At 36.3% G+C, this 13,598-nt stretch overlaps 1 protein-coding gene and 1 pseudogene across 2 annotated transcripts; both read left to right on the plus strand.

The window, feature by feature from the left end:
* Nucleotides 1–1,124: 1,124 nt before the first annotated feature.
* LOC145214584 (uncharacterized) lies at nt 1,125–3,387 on the plus strand. The gene has a single exon (XM_080083143.1). It carries the CDS (start codon nt 1,245–1,247, stop codon nt 1,908–1,910), a length of 666 nt encoding a protein of 221 aa, XP_079939269.1. The 5' UTR covers nt 1,125–1,244; the 3' UTR covers nt 1,911–3,387.
* LOC145214583 (uncharacterized) lies at nt 3,375–6,380 on the plus strand (annotated as a pseudogene). The gene is made up of 4 exons (XR_013857075.1): nt 3,375–4,320; nt 4,387–4,717; nt 4,833–4,967; nt 5,042–6,380. The product of XR_013857075.1 is annotated as an uncharacterized LOC145214583 (transcript).
* Nucleotides 6,381–13,598: the final 7,218 nt, after the last annotated feature.

Here is a 13,598-nt window from a genome sequence, read left to right on the forward strand (position 1 = left end):
TTAAATTCTGACATCATAATACAAGCAACTTGTTTCATGATTGCTTTAATTCCGGCAATTTTTAGTTTTTACCAAAATGAAGAAGCATTGTATTTTTAGTATCTGTACACTAACATGAAAAATATGAAGTAATAAATTTTTGCTGCCAACAAAATGTCATTGTTTTTCTGCTTACGAACAATGCTCTTTGTTACACCAAAAAAGAAAATAAAACCTGCAGGTTTGCACAACCATTTTGCTAGGACGGCCGCGTCGCAGATTCTTATTTCACCAACGGCCGTCATTTACCTAGCTGCTTATTTTTGTTTTAAAATACTTGGTTTATATCATGTATTTACCATCTAATAGCGCCCAAAAAGCTCAGATTAATTTCTAGCTCGGTGCATAGATTAAGCTGCACAGCGAGGAAATCAGTCTTAAGTGTTTATGATGTCATAATGTATATTGTAATGCTTGTGGTACCTGTTTTGTTCGCATTGTTGGCACACAATAGGCGTACAAAAAGTCTGACACATACGGTTATTAGGCTGGTAATACTCTTTTTAGTACCACTATTTTTTAATGCCAAAACTGTTAAGAGCAGTTTAAAACACCCCTGCCTAAGTTTAACCTTCCAGTGTTTTGATATTGAGCGAATACAAATTGCCGTTTTTAGCCACTACAGACCCTACATTTTGACAAAAAACGAGTATTTGTGTTGTACTTCAAAAATACCTTTGTCGAACCCCAGATTCGGCGTTGCCGAACCCCTGGGGTTCGATCGAACATCGGTTAAGAACCACTGCAATAGGCAATTGGTCTTAAAGTGTCATAAATCAAACCGATTTTAAATTAGGTACTTTTAACCATGTAAACATGTTTTTATTTACCTCGGGCGAGTTTGTGCACACTGTGCACGATCAGCTGATTGTACCTTTTACATTTGTTTGGCACAAAAATAAACAGTTGGTCACATTGAAATAACTTTTGTATAAAATCGAAAACATTCCAGTGCGTCGAGCGGGTTATACCTCAGTTTTAATTTCACAGCAGTTCTCCGGTGACAAACTTCGGTAAATGTATAGCAAATTGGTTATATTGATTTCAAATTCTGGTGTTTGTATCATTCAACACATTGAAATAAGCTCAGCCTAATTTATCATGCGTATCGATGGTCATGCCTTGATGGACGATTTATCAGTCGAGCGTAAATTGGATTTGTCTACTCGTTTGATGAACATTATCAACATTTAGCAACATTTGACATGAAAATATTGTCAAAACTAAGATATTTTAATGTGTCGTTGCAAAATCGGGTTCTCTGTGCACGCACTGGCCAGCAACCCTGCTTCAGAAATGTCCAAATCCAAATGAACGGATTAGCCTTTCGACCATGGATAAACTTTCAAAATATGCTATTTGGAGTTTTGATTCGAGGTTACTTCCAACAGCAGTTCAACTTAAAGGAGTTTATGCAGTTTAGTCCTTATGCTTTGTTGTCAATTCTTGAAAAACTGGAAACCAAGAAATTTGAAGAATTGTCTGAACTTGTAGAGAATGACTGCCAGAAAAGCATCTTGCAAAATTGGGAAAGTCTTTCTACCACTGATAAGATGGAACTTCAAAAATGTGAAGCTACTGACTTTTACTGTTTTCAACCAACTTTAGCGATGAAAATTGATGTAAAACAGGAATCAGAATTGCAGGCATTTTTGGCAATTAATATCAAAATGACAAGACTGAAACATTTCATGGACAACGTTCAGAAAACTGCAGAACAAGTAGTTAATTCTAAAATAAATGTGTACATAGCTAATGACAAATTAAAAGTCCCGACTGTGTATTATTTTTCATTTGTCCGTGAAATGACCAAGGGGGTTGATGGTGCTTGGAAGATGGTGGAATGCAAAGACTGGCCGAAAAGTTCTTAGTACTTTTATAAGAATTTTTTTTGTTTAATTTTATTTCAATAAAATTTTGTTGTTGTAATTTTTTAGAGATATTGGTGCACCTTACTTTCTGGAACTCATATTATTAACATGAAATATGCCTAAAATATGCTGTATTGAGTGTTAAAATAAATAAATCAGCGTACATAAAAACGACTAATTTTAACATTAGTTTTTATGTTCAGGGTAAAAGCTTTAAACTTACTACAGTTTAATTAAATTTGTTTATGATGTATTTGGTTTGTTTTGCAGCCTGGAAAATGAAATATATTTCTGGTTTGGAGTTTTTCTGAAAAATTATATACGTTAACTTCATGGCTTTTATGCATATCTACCATTCCATGGAGGTTCAATATGAGGTGACAGCAAGCCCTAAATTGGATAAAGAGGCCACAGAAGCCCTACAACTGGCCCTATGCCAATTTCCAAAGTTCAATGTAAACACTACATCAAAGGAAAACTATCAATCATATATTTTTAGCAAACCATTGGACCTTGTATGCAAATCTCACATGCTAGTGCGGTTGCTGCATCTATTGGAAAGTGGAGGGTGGCAACTAGTTGCTGGAAAAACCATTCATGACCATGAGGGCATGTTGTTTCGCAAACCATTGCCAGGCAGCACAAACTGTGTTGACATCGATTCCAACCACACTGATAATTCAGAGCCAGAAGATAAGAAGGAACCAATTAAATGACAACAAAAAGTTTTGCAACTTGGCAACAGTGAAATGTACAAGTAAATAAAACATATATGCAATCCCAGTGACTTGCATGGAATAGTTGTTAGTGTTGCAGTTGTTGAAACTTTAGAATTTTCATGCAAAAATAGGAAAAAAATAGTCATTCCTATCATTATTGTCAACCAATTATTTTTTGTGTGTGTTTTCCACATCTTCTGTAAGTCCAAACTTTTTCTTTGTTTTACATTGTTTGTTACTTTATACTCATGTGCAGTATATAATAAGGTTATATTAAATAGAAATGGTACTACAAACCAAAATAACGTGGTACAATATTTTTTGAGCCTATTGTGCACTGTGTATGTGTTTTAGTTTGTGAAGTTTCCAATCGACACTTTTTTATGACTTTCTGGCTAATTGATGCAGCGAGTTGGCTGACTAATACTTGAGTGCAAAGAAATGTGTGTGGTATATGTAAGTTAAGTAAACAGTTATTGATGCCAGCAATATGATTGAAATGGAGTTAAATTGGCAAAATTTCAAACTGTTTCCTAATTTAAACCGGGTGGGCTATTTAAGCCAATCAGAGCAGTCATATTTTCTTGGTCACCGAACTTTTAATGAATCAGCAAACCAATCAGACAACACCTTGCATAGCAACCAGTCGCCATGAGATTTGGTGCATCATGGTTGGTTATTTTTAACTTTGAAATTGAAGATTGTTTGTAGTTTCATAATTACAGTACAGTTCTTTAATACATATATGTTTTTCCAAGGCAATTTCAAAATTGAATTGATTTTTAAAAGTATTGGTGAAATGGATTCTCTGCAGCAAATTGTGAAACTTGGAGGAAAATTAGTAACAAAAGGAAATGAAAAAATGGTTTTCAGACTTGCAATACAATCAGCAGCTGAATGGGACGAGTGGCTTGAGTCTTTTTGTGAAGCTTCTAATACTCGCTGGAATGTCTACAAAACATTTCCCAACCCTAAAAGATACATTTTCAGAAAAATTTTCAGATGCCACCTTAATCAATTCCGCCAACATAAAACCACTGCAAACAAATCCAAAGCTTTGTGCCCTGTGTCCATGGATGTTAAGATCAAACTTAGCACCAAGGCAACTAATCGTTCAGATAAGTTGAATTCAACTCATCCATGTATAGTAAGTGTTGGAGGTAACCACAATCACTTGCTCCAAGCTGCAGAAAACCTTGGTCAGCTCAAGATCAGTGAATCTACAAAACAGATTTTCTTTTTGTATTTTCACTTGGGATTGTCACCATCTCGGGCAATGCAAACCCATAAAACTAAGTTGCTTGCAAAAGATGGAAAAAATGCAGTCGCTAACACTGGTCTTAATCCAAAAGCACGCTCTGTATACTATCTCTGGGATGAGTGGCGTAAGTCTAACTTTGGGGCATTTAGTGGTTTCAATTTGTTTTCTGCGATACAGAAGTATGCTGAAGAGTCTGAGGCTAAAATCTGCCTTGAGCAGTTTGAAGGATCTTATGTTTGTGCTGTTATTAGTCCAATCATGGAAAGGAATCATAAAATGGTGTCACAATCTTCTGAGATTGTATTTGTTGAATCTACATCGAACCTAAATCATGCCTCACTTACAGTCCTATTGTGTGAAAGTCCAATTGGGGCTTTACCACTTGGAGCCATCATATGCAGTGGAAAAGATCAACAGTGCTTTACAAGAGGTACATATCTGTTACATACATTTGTAAGCTATGTTTAGGTGTATAAAATTGTAACATACATTGTAGGCTTTCAACTACTCAAGACCATGTTGGAAGATTTTGGCTTTCACTACACTTGTTCACCAAAAGTCTTCATGACCAACGACTGTGCAGCTGAGACCAATGCTCTCCGTGAAGTATGGCCAAATTCAAGCCAACTTCTATGTAAATTTCATGTTTTGCAGGCTGTGTGGAGATGGTTGTTTGCTGACAAGAATGCCATTCAAAGAGACTTGAGACCAACTCTTATGAAGGCATTCCAAAATATATTGTACAGCCAAACAAATCGAGATTGTTTAAATGCCTATTCAGATCTTGTCAATTTGTGTGAGAGCCAACAGTGTTATTTGTTTTTGAGGTATTTAAAATATGTGTTTTTCAAATGACAAAGTATCTAAACTACATTTATATTGTGTTCATAAGCTTTTGTACAGTGAATGTAAAATGTAATGAAACATTTGATACAAATTAAGATATGTTGATGACTGGATGGCTAAAAAAGAGAAATGGTGTTTAGCTTATCGCAATGGCATATTAACTTCTGAGCAAAACACCAACAACTGCTGTGAGACAACCATCCGCATAATTAAAGACACCATTTTTAACAAGTTGGTAAAATGCAATTTTTAATGTATATTTGGTAAAAAGTACATCTATATAATATATTTGTGTTTGTTCACAGGTGCAAAGATAACAATGCCTGCCAGTTGCTGCATTACATAACAGAAGTGTATAGCACTTACTTTGTCGAACGCATTCAAAATGTGATTCTTAACCGCAAGAAAAAGATTGCACTGGAAACACCACCACTGGACATGCATAAGATCAGTCCAACAGATACTCAAACAATCTTCACTGTTCATAGTGAAAAGGATGATATTGTTTCTTATGAAGTTGACATTGCATGCGGCATTTGCACATGTCCTGTTGGTGTCAGTGGAGATATGTGCAAACACCAGAAAAGTGTAATTCTCCATGGTCATCTCCATTCTGACCAGATGTATCAGGGATCCGCATCTCAGAAGCATATGTTTGCAAGTGTTGCATTGGGACAGGAGCAGGCACAATCTGTGGAATTATTTCCTGAATCTGCTACCACATCTGAACAAGATCATGGTGGTTGTTCAAATGCCATGGAAACCGACTCACCTACTTCATTGTCCAATATCATTACTGGGCCCTCACATGGAACAGTAACTGAATGTACAGACTACACTGCAGAGAACACATCGTTATTTGAAGAGTGTTATAAGATTTTGAAGACCAAGCTCTCCAGTGACTTTCATTCAACAGAAACTAATGAAGCACTGCAAAGGTTTAAGAACTCAATCGTTTCTACTCAATCTGCTGCACAGGCCAGATTAGCACTTCATTCCTTCGGAAAAAACTCAATTGGTAATCACAATGTTGGACGTAAAATCAAATGCACCACTTGTAAAAGGTCAACCTCCATCTCAGCCCAGCCAAAAAACAAAAAAGGCAAGACAACTCACTACAAACATTAACAGTTATCTTTCCAATTTTCATTGTCTTTTTGGTATTGACATTAAAATTATTTTTTTTTACTTGTTGGTACAAAACTATTTCTACTTGTGTTTTACTTTTTTCCCAGCAGCTTTTGCATGTACTTTCAGTATGACATGTTTAATGGTTCTGGATAAAACATTCGCATGTTTTGATATCAAATCCCTTACATTTACCACACAGATTGGATTGTATATTGGGGCAGTTGGTTTTTGATCAGTTTATTGGACTGTAGGTTGTTTTTGGTATTGTAAAACTCATATAGTTAACTTCACAGTGTATAGTCATGTAGTTAACTTCACAGTGTATAGTTTATTTTAGAAATTGCAATACCAACATGTTCCAACATTTAAAATGCGATTACCTATAGCTCAGTGTGCCATAAGCCACCAGAGCTCAGGCCTGTATGTCTGGATCACAATTAAAAGCCTCTGCACTGCTAAAAAAATAAAACTTTGAGAATGGATGGACTCCAAGAAAAAAAGGACAGATCGGAGACATCTAGCATTTTGTGTAAAAGTAACTTGTTGGACAACTAGCACAGTAGAGCCGCATGGACGCCACTTTGTGTCCAAATTAATACAGGAGGCATAGGGAAAAACACATAAATTGTCTGATTTTTACAAATTGGTTGGCCTTAACGCGGATTTGATAGGCCAAATCGAATAAAATGTTTGGGTTCTAACATTTGAGTGTGATAATGCTCACTGAACGCAAATATTTAAAGTTTAAATGAAAATTAAGCGGCCAAATTTACGTGAAAAACAGCAATTTAGCTTTTAATATTGCGTTGAAATGTTAGAACCCGAAGTTTTTTATTCAATTTGGCGAATAAAATTCGCGTCTAAGCTCTCCAGTTTGTAAAAATCAGACAATTTACGTTTTATTTTCCTTTCCCTGCTGTGTCATTTTGGACACAAAATGGCTCCATAGGCTTTATTGCGTAACAATAGGTTGGACAACTTGCGTTTTATATAGACTTTGGTTGTACCAATGCATCAATGGCAAACAAAGGAATTGCCGGCTATTAAGAATGTTGATAACAATTGGACGAGTGTTAAAATGAACTTAATAATGTTTTAATTGAGGTTTGGTTGTTTTGTTCCGTATATAGGGTTAGCAAACAAATAAACTAATGTAAACCTTGAAGAACCTAGCCCTTAGCCCCCTACCGTGTTAATAAACCCGACCTGCAAACGCTGGTGAGAATGTTAGCCCAAAATAGGTACATAAGATTTAAGTTATAATATTATTGTAATTGCAAACTCTCGTCCCGGCCGTATTAGCTCTAACCGTCAGCATTTTTATACGTTCCGTTAGTAGACTGCGTATTTTACAATAGCCCGCGCAAGATACTAATTGTTGGGTCGACGAGAACAAAGTCTTGATCGAGATTACCGACGACAAAATAACTGCTTAGCAACCCTCACGTGGCGGAACGCACGCCGAGTAAATCCGCCCATGTGATTGGCTTAAAAAGCCGTGTTGTTCGAATTCGGAAACGTTTTGGAAATAAGCGTTTTCGGTTGGGCTCGTTATCAAACTTTTTAAGTCTGTGTCGCTGTTTTTCATTGTATTTTGAACTGTATGAAAAAAAGTCTAGTTTCGTAGAAAACGGTGCAAGAATAAGCAACCAGATGGGGGCGTGAGAGATTTGTCGATGTATAAAGCAGTGTCTCATACCGGAACGGAACGGAACTAAACGTTATACCGGAACGAAATAAACAATTTTTGGCTCAAATACCGGAACGAAATACCAAAATAAAAAATATTTAAAATACCGGAACGGAACGAAATACCGTTATTTTTTATTCCGGTATTTCGTTCTGGACATTTGACGTGAAACAATTGCTGAAAATTTCGCGCCGGTAAACTGTAATAAAAACTGAAGCTCCTACAATTTACATCCGTTTGACCGTTATTGACAAATGTTATGTGACGTAACAACTACCGACAATAATTCTTATGTGTTGCAACTTTCTTTCTTTTTTCTCTGAATAATTGTAAAGACAAAGAAAATGTTCTTTTGTTATAAGACTGAAATACCGAAAAATACCTTATAAATTTATTTCGGTCAGACCGGAACGAAATGAAAATATCGGTCCAGAACGAAATAACGAAATAAATAATTTGCTCAGAACGAATAACGTTATTTGGTTTCGTTCCGTTCCGGTATGAAACACTGGTTTAAAGGAACCCCGCAAGCAAATTCAGTTGCGTCTCTGTTGCTAAAATTTTGTATGGCAGGTAAAAACCAAAATACTTCCAACAACAAAACTTACTTCCTTTTTATCTCCTGCACCGCTAATTCATTAGCTTGACAATTCTGATACAGCGTGACTATTTGCAATTTATATTTAAGTTACTACCTGGTTCGCACCGGTTCTATAGAATCGTCGCACGAATTTTTTTGAGCGACCTGTTCAGCATTACTGGTTACTGACAATGGACTTTTTGAAACAGAACCGGCTGAAAAACATGATTTTTGGGATAAAACTGACTGACAAAAATATAAATCCCAACACTGCCTGAAGTTGAACAGAGGTTAGTAGCCTATTTGGAGTTGGTTGAAATACACAGCAAAACAATTTGAAACGAAATGACATCAATTTATGTAGCCTTCCAACCATTTGTCAAAGCTTCCACTTTTTGTTTGGTTAGATTAGAGCGATGAGATTATAAATACTCTTTGGTTTCAGAAAAGACATTTAAACGCATTGTGCAGTCATGTGCGACAAAACAGACAGTGGTATTTGATAATTTTAGGCTACTACAAATCCGCAGAAAGACAAAACAATGGTTTGAACAAAATCGTTTTTTATTGTGGTCAATGTAGCGAACGAATGTTTGTTTTGCTGCTATTTAATATACACGTTACGGGTCGCAGGGAAAACAGTCCTACTACATTTTTTACCTATTTGGTGGGTTTAGGCTTACGAATCAGTACAACGGTGTATAGTAAATTTTATGTGTGGCATTCTTGAAAAATTGCCAAACTTTTAGGCATTAAGTCAAGAACGTCCAGCAGTCTCTTAATTCCAATTAACAATTTGCATAAATTATTTTTCTGTTATTGGTGGCAACAAGCTACACATACCCTGGTGATGCATTTTAACTGTTTTAAAGGAATAATTATAACAAAGCAAAAATGCAAAATAAAACGATTATGGACGCATTTTTAGGACAAGTTGTCCTTGGAGGACAAGTTATAGCCTACGTTTTTTGTAATATAAAAGAAGATGACCTTCAAAAACTGGACGTAGGATGCTTGTCCTACTGGGCTATTGCTATATTATTAACGTTTGTTCTATCTTTTTCATCGATAAATCTTTTGTGACAATTGTAAAAGAAATTAGACATATTAGGTACACTTTACAAACGTTTATAGGCCTATAGGTTTATGCATGAGTATTTTAGGGATTTTATCATTAAAACCGGCAATATCTTTGCAACTAACCTAGGCTACGTTGTAATAGCCATTTTGCGTTTGTCAAATTTTAGCACGTACTGATGAGTAAAAGCCCGCTACCACAATATAAGTATGCGGGAAGAATATTGTGATACGCTCAACTACCAGTAAGACTGCGGCGTTCTTGACTTAATACATTCTTTGTGTCAACAATAGCAGAACTTGGGAAAAGTGTATTTTGGCTTTTAAAAGAAATCGTGCCGTTGGAGTTTATTAGTCCAGAAAGTTGTATAAAAAGGCATTATTATTTTGCCAAGAAAACAATTAAATGAAAAGGGGGCGATACGGGATAACGGCATTAGAAATCGTTGACGTCATCTGCTTCTGTCCCTTCAACAGTCCATCGTACTGAGATTTAACGTTAAAAAGAGCAAACGTTAAGGCTTATCAAACAACAAAAGTATTTTCAAACACTATATTTGCAGTGACCTGCATTTTAAAACTTGTAGGCCTATGTTATTTTGCGAAAAATTAAGTTTTGCTTTCATCTGTCCTTGTAGGATTCTGGCATTTTTTTACCAAATATGACAAGTCTTTGGTTTTAAACGTATTTGATTTTATTTCAATTTATCCCTCTTATTTGATTTTATTTCAATTTATCCAACACGCTTCGTGGGCAAGATAATTAAATTAGTATGCGACGCTTCACATGGCTTTGCCGCCCACCGTAATAGGAGAAAATACCAACGATAGAAGTTTAGCTCACCGTAACAAAACAATTCACGGTAACGTTGTATTTTGCGACAACCCTGCTCTTCTGCAATTTCTGCCCTCCTGTATCCCTAAATTTCATAAAATCGTGCTGATGCTTTCGACCTTTTGAAGTTTTTAAACCATGTTATTTACTATTTCAAAGCTGCACTGTAGACCATCACATCATCATGATACGTCGGGTAATCCAAAACACCCCGCTGTCAGTTTTACAGACATTAAGCTACCGGTTGTGTTTTTCTTGTGAAAAGCAGTTGTTTTGATAAGGCTGCTGATCTAAAAGGATCAACTCCCGGCCGTCATGACATCATAATAGGCAATTGTCGGCCCGACTATACTTTTCGTAGTCGACCCTGGTCATTTTCGTGTCTGTACGATGTTCATGTAAGAACTTTTGTAGGTGAACCGGGAGGTTCCTGTTGAGATTTTAACAACTGAAAGGAATGCTTATGGTGACTGATATGTTTTGACAAAATGCCCAAATTCCAGATTATATCTGGTGTCTGGTTATAAAGCTTTTGTTGCCCTAAAGTTGCCTATAACAACTCAAGCACCACTGTCGAGTTTTGTAAAAGAGCATTCTGTATTCATACAGTTACAGTTGTTTATAATGTGGGTCAGTAATTTAATTTAATTAAATAGATAAATATGATCGGTTAATAATCGTTTTTTGCAGTGATAAAGTGGCAGTTTTAAAAGGTAATTAAGAAATTGACAATATAAGGCGTTCGAATTGACATTTGGGCAATTTGCTGTTTTTATTTGGTTTATTTAAGTTTTATTGCTGTTTTTGGCAAATATTTCTGGAAGTTGTTGGGTGACCGTGGGATTAGCTTCGGTATGCCGTTCTGTCCGAGAAAGTTACTGTGTTCTAATTTGAATTGTGTCAGCAAGAAAATTTGTTATGCAAAGCGATTTTCACAGAAATTTAGACTGTCAAAAGTCTATACATTAGCAATCAAAATACGGCTTTCAGTTAATATATGGCTGATTTTACGATTGACTAATATTTGTTGGGTTTTTTAGGCGCCTAAAGAATGTTTGCTTCCTTTGTTCGCCCAATAGTAAATGGTATTTGGCGCCTTGTTGTTTGCTACATTCGACACACCTGGCGATTTTATGTTTTTGTCTGGAAAATTTACAAGTTGCGGGCCTTAGAAAAGGGAAATGAAAATATCCACAAGAACACCGTTATCTCAATCTGCGCTCAGCAGTGCGGCCTACAGTTAATATTCTCTTATCAGTCCGTGTGATACAAACCGCAAACACGGCCCAAGGCGTCGAAACGATTAAGATAATCATGGCTCAAACTTCTGCTATCAACTTTACCTTGGTTATGTCAGCCATTTTGCTTAGCCCCGCGGCCGTTTGTGACGTAAGAGAGATACTTTATGACACCGCAGAAACTGAAGCAGGTTAAACAAAGAACTGTGTGATATTATCTTGGGCTGAGAGATTTTGATAAAAGATTGATCAGTTTAAGTATTTTCGGACGGTTGCCTGCCTATTTTGGTTAAGTGTTTAACAGTCAATAAATGGTATTTTCTATGCGTTGGAAATGTTTTTAAAACAAAAATGTCATTGTAGTTTAGTGATATACGGATAGGGCTTGACAAATTAGAAATGTGTGGTTAGCTTGGTATACTAAATCAGTCTTACAATTTGAAGTTTAAACATGACTTGAAACTATACCTGTTGTTTAAAGTGTATGCAGAAATGTCGTAAAATATATAAAATAGTTTTTTATGGTTTTAGTTTGTCACTACTGAAACTGTAGTCAAAAATTGTTGAAACTTTTCCTCCTACGTGAGAATTTCATCATGTATGCTTGTAAGCGAACGTAATTCCCACAGCAAATGTTGGTATTATCGATGGACTTGTATTTATAGTCAAAAAATAGGTTGTTTGGGCGATGACTGTCGTAAGTGGCTGGACACATTAAAGGTGATTGATGGGTAGGTAGGCGAACTTCGTCCATACTACGGTCGACTTGGATTGAATACAGACGAAAAATCGTTCCCACTCGAGTTACGCTGTTACTGAAAACCCAAGGTTTTCGCACCATTTGCGAAGAATCGTTCATAGCTCCCAGCACACAGGGAAGTTAAAATTTAAAAGCCGCTACAGAAGTTTCTGGACTGAAAATAACGTTTTGGGAATATTACTGTTTATTTGGTTTACCATTTGTGTCATTGTGTTTGGTGGCAGAGGTTACTTACAACGCTAAAGAAAGTATATTTTAGTTTGGGTCCCTTTTTTTAGTTTTGAGGCTTGTTTACGGCAGAAAAATAGTAGCTTATCTTAAGTACTATACAGCAGTTAACCTAAGTTTGAACGACCGTTTCGGTTGGTGGTCATCAGATTCAGTGTTATTATACGGCCAGTGAAAACGTCAAGTTTGCTCGTTCTCCGACTGTGCTGTGTTTATTTGGCGCCTGGTGGGACAATCAAAGAGGGCCGACCCTTGTGACAACAATTCAGTTGGGCCAAACTTGAGAACAGGACAATATTAGCCTGGTATAGCAAATTTTCCCACAGCCAACTAGAGTCCCATTCTGTTGTTAAGACTTGTCTATGTAAAGCACAGAAAATAATCATTAAGCAGCAATGCCATAAACAATATACGTAACAGCAACACCGCTATACGTTTAGAAATGTTGCTGTTCAAACCAATACTTTCAGTTCAATTTTAAAACATTTAATTTTTCAGTTAATTGTTGATTTTAATTGTGATTTTTCGTTCGAAAGTGAACTTTGCAACATGACAAAAATATATGTTTTACTTATAGATAGTTACAATCATTTACCCATAAACGACGGTAGGAATATAAAGGGTCAGATTTGGAGAGAGCTATTTGGGAAGAGGGTAGATATAACAAACGGAACAACAGAAATTATATCATTTTCAACTAAATAAAATTACATCGGTCCAAATTGTAAAAACAAACAGTAAGTAAAGGTTTCGGAATGTTAAACGTTTTCGTGCTATCAGGGAGCCGTCATGGCCGATCAAAGTTGACAAGAAGGATGTCGAGATTTGTCGGTTAGGATTTAGCATGAGCCGAGTCGACGCGTGACTGCTGAGATCCTCTTCTAGACTGGTTGTGCCGTTTTTGGTATAAAGCACTGTTCATCTGTTGTCATGGCGTTGTACGGAATTACCAGACCGATACGAGACCAGAGCATTCGCAGTGTTGTATTTCAGTTGCCTTTCTTTGTAACTGAACACCCTTAAGCATGTGAGCCACAAGCATTGGCGAGCTACGTATCTACTAAGAGGAACTTTTTTTCAACTTGTTGTTAAAGCCGGTTTTAATCAAATGTGTTGAGTTTGATTGAATGTAGTGAATTTGGTGAATATATTACATTGCATTCTTAACCCCGTTTCTATATTGTCACCATATAATTGTTAAGGATTACGCTGAATAAGAAGACCTTTTGTAGCTAACTGCTGACTACGAATTCTCTTAAAATTTAGTTTGTATCTTTTTACACAACCTAGGTCTTATAGCCGTGTTTTTTGATTTTCAGACTG

The sequence above is a fragment of the Phallusia mammillata genome, chromosome 2 (assembly GCF_965637545.1).
Source record: "Phallusia mammillata chromosome 2, kaPhaMamm4.hap1.1, whole genome shotgun sequence".
In the NCBI taxonomy this organism is placed as follows: Eukaryota; Metazoa; Chordata; class Ascidiacea; order Phlebobranchia; family Ascidiidae; genus Phallusia; species Phallusia mammillata.

Bases quoted from the DNA above. Each gene is read 5' to 3' on its own strand.
- LOC145214584 (XM_080083143.1), top strand. From the start codon at position 1,245: ATGAAAATATTGTCAAAACTAAGATATTTTAATGTGTCGTTGCAAAAT.